A 7,500-nucleotide genomic window follows, 5' to 3' on the forward strand; every position below is an offset into this window, starting at 1 on the left:
GCCAAAGTATCGTGTTTAAAACTTCACGCTCCATTAGCTGCACAATCACAGCCGGGGATTGGTTTGGTAATAAACCTCGGAGCAGCAACTGCCTGCGTCTCTGTGTCTTCCAGTCTGCCTCTCCACCAACGCCTCCGTCACCTCAGCTCACTTTCACCTCTGTCATTTCCTGCCTCTCTGTATATTTATTCCTCCCACCCGTCATATTCACTGGCCGTGCTCTTTCAAACAGGTCTTTAGTTATTTAAATCTCCGTTTCCAGTAGTTTTCCAGCTTCTCGTCTATTTATATTTCTTTGCCTGGAGGAATTTGTCTTGACATTGACATTTCTGTCTGCCTATTAAATGATAATTGTATTTATTGTTATGAAAGTTGATGCACCTAATTGCCTAAGCTTATTTACACATTATTGGATATTTGACGGTAACCAGAAAATAAAGGGTCTGTATATCCAGTGATTTGCCTCCAGTTGTGGAGAGTTACTCAGTACATTTATGCAGGCTCTATACTTGCAGTGTTTATTTGAGGGTCGTTGTTACATTGCATCAATCAATCAGTCAACCTTTATTAATAGAGCATCTTTCAGACAAATCAATTGCAATTCAAAGGTGACAGAATGTTCAGACACTAATACTTTGAGTCATAGCAATCAATAATAGAAGAGACAACATTAAAAGTCTAAATGTGTATAATCAAGACTAAAATGTTACTAAAACAAAATAGAAAAATAAATATTAATACTGAACCATAAAATAATAAAACTCTATAAATTGAAACAGGTTCAGCTCCTCACGGATCCTCTGGAGGCTTTTCCAGCGACCGGGAGCAAAATGGCTGAAAACAGCACGACCAAACTGTTTTGTTTTGTGAAACATCTAAAAGAGAAGAGCCTTCCCGCATCATAAACCACAAGCACTTCTGATACGCAGTCTTTTAGACGCCTGTGTTGCAAAAAACATCCAAAGAGCCACTGTACTGTGCTGAATGCTACCTGCTCGAAGAGACACAGTTTGTGATGAGTTGAAAAAGACCAAAAATATGCACAACAGAATTGAGCTTTTTCTACTTTTCTACCCCACTGATCATCTCACATCCTTCCAGTTTCACCCTCTGACTCCCAGTAGACCAACATCTGCTGTAGGCTGGTTACTACTTTTACTAACTATTAATAAAGAAGTTCAAACTAGCTTCACATTCAACAGCTACAGCAATAAGATGCTACATGTAATTTATGTTAAATTTATTCTCCAGACTATTATCTCACTAAGCTTTATATCATTTCAATTACAATTTGGTATGTAGATTGAAAAACTGCTCCATTGTATTTTGTTTACACTTTTCTTTCTTTCTATTGTTAGAATGACCAATTAAAATATATAATTAATAAATAATAGCAATGATAATAATGTATAACAATTAAATAAATTTATAAAAAATATAAATATCGTATATTTTGGGCAGCCGAGAGGTCGATGATGGTGAAATTGATGCTGAAGGAAGAATTCTCCGCAGACCCAGAACCTGCTTGTACAGTTAAAGTTTATTACACAGAAGTCTTTACAGGTCAGGACGGATTCATTCTAGAGATCCGGAGACATTCACACGCCAATAGTGAAGCCTGCTTTGCAGGAGTTGAGCCCACATTATATAGGGAGGTTGCGACCCAAGGCAAAACAACGTCCCAAATCCCATGTCTGAGAGGTGCATGGCTGCATGTGTCTCAGCATACAATGTAAATGAAATGGTGTATTCATAAAACTGTGCCTCGTGCTTAAAGACGACAAAAACCCATGTTCTATACTCATCCATTAACAGGTCAGAGATCATTCCCCAGGGGAGAGAACTAAAGAGAAATGCATAGAAGGATTACAGAGAATCTGAAGATGGGGGCTGCATGCTTAAACATTTGATTCTTGTTTATACCTATGTTAAAGGGGTCTTAGTTTAATTATGTAATTTATAATGATATATTAATCACACGAAAAAAATGTAATTGACACTTTTATTCAATTGCTGTTTTTGACTTGGCTTGAGAGAAAGACCTGAGTGCTTCACGTACCTCTCTCTTTCATCTCCTGTCCTTCTCATCCTCTCCTCCTAATGTCATCCACCCCTCACCTCCTGACACTCCTCTGTTTTCTCTCCCCGGTTTCAGGTGGAGTGGAGCTGGGCATCAACGCGAGCGGAGAGAGACTCAAACACTGGTTTGAGTGTCTCAAAAACAAAGGGAAGAAAGTGGAGTACTGGCATACGCTCACACAGCAAGGAGCCCCGCCCAGTGACAAACCGGACTAGATAACAAAAGACGTCCATGCAAACACACACGTAGACATGTGCACACACAGACACACACCTACACACACCTACACACACTTTTCCCACTGAGAAACAGTTGGAAACAGAGACCAAGTCAAGCAGTAATAAGAGCAAAGGATAAAACATGCAATAATAATATTGATAATAATAACAATGTTGAAGATGAAATCTGTCGTTGAACGCCAATGCTTCAAGCACCGAGTATTAGTATGTGATATTCATACTAATATCAGTGATGGTAACAATCTGAATACATTATTTTTTTTTTTTTGAAGGTGAACCAAATTGTGACAATGTCCTCATTAAAGTGTTGACGTTAAAAAAAAAAAAAAAATACTCACACAAATTGTGCTTTAGACCTCACTGTAATGTGGAAGTCGCTCATACTCTGTCGTTCAGATTCACACCAGAGGAAGAGATGACGAGAACCGAATGTACTCGAAATCCATTCAGTGAAAGAGGGCCGGCAGCACGTGCACCCCAGTGACTCATAACGTGGTGTTTAGTGAGGAGAGCGGGGACGTCATGAAAAAAAGGGGAATTCTGTCCTGAGAAGTCTATTTCAGTGGTTGTTGATCTGATGCAAAACAACGACGACACCATATTATAAAGCACAAAATGATCCATTTGGTGGATTTGTACCTTTAATGTTTCAGTGTTCTTCTGTCTTTCATCGAGTTAAAGTGACAGTGGCTCTCTGTTCATCTTCATGTCGCACATTGATGTGTCAGCGTGTGTGTGTGTGTGTGTGTGTGTGTGTGTGTGTGTGCGAGGGCTATTTGGGAATACGAGTGCCTACATTAACCGTCTTTGGAGTCTGTGTCTGTCCGTATCATCGTGCCGCATTCAAAATGTCTCCATCCAACTTCAGAAGCACAGAGGCGAGAAGAAATAATAACAAAGGACAAGAAAAACATACAAGCGAGAAATCCTCCGCCGCCGCCGCCGCCGCCACAGGTCTCAGTGGCGTGAGTGTTCCTGGCTGGAGGACACTGACAAGCTGTCAATCATCCGTGTGTGCCAAAACCATCTCTGTCTCTCCCATTGCCAGACGGTCAAAGAGCAACTTGAAGAATGGGACATGTTTTGATGCTTAACTTCTGTTCTCCTTCTTTTTTTGTTTTTTTTTGCTTCTCTGATGACAGGCTGAGGGAGCTGTTGTTGTTTTTTTACCTTCAGGATCCAAGCGAGATAAACTCAATAACTCGATTTCTGCTCCAGCGGAGTCACAGACTGATGGAACACTTTTCCTCCTGCAGGGCGATATCCTACCAGTGAACCCACTGATTAGCCACAACATTAAGACACCTATAATTATGGCAATTGGTATCACGCTATAGGATGTTGAGCGCTTCCTTGGTGGGTTCTGACCAATGAACATCCACCCGTCACAGCCTGGCCTTTGTCAATGTTCCCCTGACCCTTACACTTTTACAGCTTCCGACACGTCAGCGTTACATCCCGCCCTGTGACAGGTGCCATTTTAAAAAAATCAATTCAATGAATGTCCTTTACTCCACTTGTGAGTCATTTTTATGTTGTGGCTGCTCAGTGCATATTTATTCCCTCCGCCAAGCAGATGCTGTTTTCACCATTTGTTTGTTTGTTTGTTTGTTTGTTAGCATGGTTACACAAAAACAACTCACCGCTACTCCCCAGCCCTCCTGGCAGGGTGTGGTATGGATCAGGGGGCGTATCCAGAATAACTTGTTTCACTGTCTTTATTATTTGGCCGTTGTTCAACCCTTGTTACACTTTCCCAACTGAATGAGTTGATGAAAGAAATCAGGCACATTTCGGGGACTGATATCTGTGAGTGTGTGAAACCTGGTGCAGTCCAATTGAATTCAAGGGGACTGTTGGTCCTTGGCGGAGGTATGCACTCTACTGGGTGATGTTCTACTTTGAATATTTCCTTCGGCATTTGATTGGTACTGTAATCTGATCTGAAAGAATAAGACCCCCACCACATTCACCTTCACCATTCACCTCAAGAGCCTGTTGTTAAGAGGACTGTTGCGTTATCCAGTGTCCCATTCATCCCGTTCACTTATTGTGTTTTATGAACTGTTAGGCATCAGGTTTAAAGTGGCATATATAACATTATTTGGATGCCAGGTAGGACCACTGGGACCATGTCTGTGAAACAGGATTGCAGCGTGCAGTCAGTAGAAATGCAGACTTTTAAAAATGAAGCCCCCTGTTAATTCCGCCTGAAGAGATCAAAGAGAGATTATAACCTGAATGGAAACACGCTTTGCAGCAGGGGACCGTGGATCATCACAGATAAGGATCCACAGTATTTAGATCTGAGCTCGATTGCACACTTATCAACCTACATGAATGTTATGTGCATATTGTTGAATTGTCAGGATATGAAGTGCGACCCCCCCCCCCCCCCCACGGTTCCTCCATCACTGAGGCTGTGGCCGTACAGTGGTTCACAAAAGCAGACCCACAGTCAGTCAGTGGCCTCCGGGAGTTTTTCTAACTGTCGAATCGATCGGGCTGCTCGTATTCTTGCTGTCCTCCGACAACCTTGTGAATGTCTCATTGTTGACTGCAAAAAAAAATAAAAATGGATCCTTCAATGGATTGGATGTAGAAGAAAAAGGGCTTGGGCATTATCATAAGAGCTTGGAACTAAACTATGTGTTATAATGAGCTTCGACACATTTTCAGTTGCACCTTAAAAGACTTTAAGTAGCGGGTTGGGCCGTGATGGGATGGGGGATTATTCTGTACTTTCTCTATGCACATCAAAACACCCAGCATGTCAGCAGTGAGATAATCAAACCAAATCGATAACATTATAATGTTACACAGGCATCGACGACGGTGCACTTCTGGGTCATGCGAGGTGAGAGTGATCTAATAGAGTTGACATTTTGGGGCTGGACGGCCGCCTACTCCTGTCTCTGGATCTGTTGCTTTTGTTTACAGTCACCAAGTTGTTCTGACTCCTGTCTATTGACCCTGCTTAGCTTATGTAACCATTTTAGCTGCGATACAGCTGCATGTTTAGCAAACCCCATCAGCTTGTGTAATCGAGTGCAACCCTCCGCTGATCATTCTGAATGCCGATGTGTTTACAGTCCTCGCCGTCTATTCGGTCTCTAAACGTCTTAGTGTGTTACTTGTTTGTGACTACGATGATTCAGGGTATTTTTTGCTCAGTTGCTGTGCTTTGATCAAGCAAGCTGTTGCTTTAAAAAAGAAAAGAAGAAGAAGAAGAAGAAGAAGAAGAAGAAGAAGAAGAAGAAGAAGAAGAAGAAGAAGTAGAAGAAGAAGAAGAAGAAGAAGAAGAAGAAGAAGAAGAAGAAGGAACAAAACAAACAAAACCTTTACTGTCACAGATTTTGACACTTGTCTTCCTTAAATTGATATCAGTGGTGAAGATGCAGGAGGGCTGAGGTGCAAGTTTGGTGGGAATTTACTACTGCAGTCCCTGTGTATTTACCCTCAATGTCAATCACACAGTATGACTGCCATCGTGTGGTGGGTTTGTGTAACTACTTCGCAAAATAAATTGAAGTTGTTTCAGTGCTCGTCTGTCTTCCTTTTGAGAAACAACGCATCCATACTGTGCTCGGCTCTTCAAAGACATCAGACAGACAACAAAAGTGTGTGTATGTGCTTATTCATCATCACCTTAAAACACTATTCTGTGTATATGTTTTATAAGCCTCATGTAAGTGACAGTTGAGTCAAATGTAAGAATGTTTTATGTCAGGGGTCTTCAACAGGGGGTCCGCGACCCCTAGGGGGTCCGCGGAGGTACTGCAGGGGGGTCGCGAAATCTTTGGTTGATTAGACAATTTTGTTAATTTTTAATTATTTTATTTTTTTCTAATTTTAAAGAAAAAAAATTCCCCACAAAGTTAAATGTCTTTAAATAAACATTTACATGCATCCAACATATTGTGAGGCTGATATGACCCTCTACCTGACAACCTCCATCCGTCCAAGATTAGATAAGTTGTGTGCTACCTATCAGGGTCCGACATCTCACTAATATGGGAGTATGTGTGCCATCCACAGATGGCTTGAGGATTCACTGTCTCTTCTACATGCATGTTTAAAATAAAAACCTGAATCTGTGAATTACTTTAATAGCTCAGTGTCGTATGCAAGATGTATGTTTATAAATGGCAGTGGCATGGCCATCCTGTACCTTGCACATGTTTAAATTACAAACATGAATAAATTAACCCTTGTAATATTTGATAAGCTTTGTATTGATTGCACAATAACAGGGTAGCTATGTTTATACAAGGCACTAGGCCCAGTTTAATATAAAACACAATTTTATACTGTACATATATATATATATAGTAGGGGGTCCCTGCTCCATCTCTTGCCCAGTTTGGGGGTCCTTGGCCTGAAAAACGTTGAAGACCCCTGTTTTATGTTATGTTTGAGATGGCAACAAAAAAAAAACACAGAAACTAAGGAAATTACTTTTATTTGAAATGTGTTATTCAGCATTTCTTCATCACGCAGTTTCTTTCCTGCTCTCATCCCCTCTCTGTTGCTCACGGGTCGGTCACTCTACCAATGAAGAGTGGCACATTGGCCTGGTCGCTCCACAGCAGCATGACGAAAGGCTGCATGGCGGAGAAGGAAGGGAAGGAGCGAGCGAAGCCGATGGCAGTGGCGGCACCGGCCTCCACCCCGTCTTCGGTCAGTGCGAGGAAGGCCCGGTGTCTGGCGTCGTCCAGAAGCAGCCTGTCCTCTGAGTAGAGGCCGCACAGGTTGGCCTCCTCAAAGAGGGATGACAGACCTGGTCAGGGGGGGGGGGGGTCAGAAAAAAAAAAGGAGGGTGGTGAATGAAGCAGAGAGGAAAGAGCAAGTCAGTAGAGCGGACACCGATCTGAGGATCTCAAAGAGTAGACGGAGCAGACATGTTTCACAAGTGGGACTTTGTGTCTGGCTGCTGGGTAAAGCAGTGCCCGAGCTGAGTTGTGTGTGACAAACAGAGGAGCATGAGAGATGAGACAAACCTAATTTCTTCATAACTATTGTCATGTCTGGTTGGACATCCAGCTTGATCCTGGGCAGAGAAACCTCCACCGGGTGAGGAGATGTTGTTTTCATCTCTTCTATCATTTGGAGCACGGCCGTGTCCGTCATCTGGTCCTCCAGCTGCTGCAGGTCTTCCACCTTGTAGGTGCGAGGCACCAG

The 7,500-nt window shown here is 42.4% G+C and overlaps 2 protein-coding genes across 2 annotated transcripts in view; one reads left to right on the forward strand and one right to left on the reverse strand.

Annotated features, from left to right (window-relative positions):
- The window catches only part of doc2d (double C2-like domains, delta), a 34,342-nt gene extending 31,324 nt beyond the window's left edge, over window positions 1-3,018 (forward strand). Inside the window, 1 exon segment of the mRNA XM_053419276.1 lies at window positions 2,156-3,018. Coding sequence (XP_053275251.1) covers window positions 2,156-2,295 — 140 coding nt within the window. The 3' untranslated portion in view covers window positions 2,296-3,018.
- Window positions 3,019-6,764: 3,746 nt separating this feature from the next.
- serping1 (serpin peptidase inhibitor, clade G (C1 inhibitor), member 1) overlaps window positions 6,765-7,500 on the reverse strand; it is a 5,783-nt gene continuing 5,047 nt past the window's right edge. The window contains exons 10-11 of the mRNA XM_053418642.1: window positions 7,320-7,500; window positions 6,765-7,099 (exon numbers count right to left, since the gene is read on the reverse strand). The exon at window positions 7,320-7,500 is cut by the window's right edge and continues 42 nt beyond it. Of these exons, the coding sequence (XP_053274617.1) occupies window positions 6,852-7,099; window positions 7,320-7,500 (429 nt within the window). The 3' untranslated portion in view covers window positions 6,765-6,851. The remainder of the gene's footprint in view (window positions 7,100-7,319) is intronic.

The sequence above is a fragment of the Pleuronectes platessa genome, chromosome 3, assembly GCF_947347685.1.
Source record: "Pleuronectes platessa chromosome 3, fPlePla1.1, whole genome shotgun sequence".
Classification (NCBI taxonomy): domain Eukaryota; kingdom Metazoa; phylum Chordata; class Actinopteri; order Pleuronectiformes; family Pleuronectidae; genus Pleuronectes; species Pleuronectes platessa.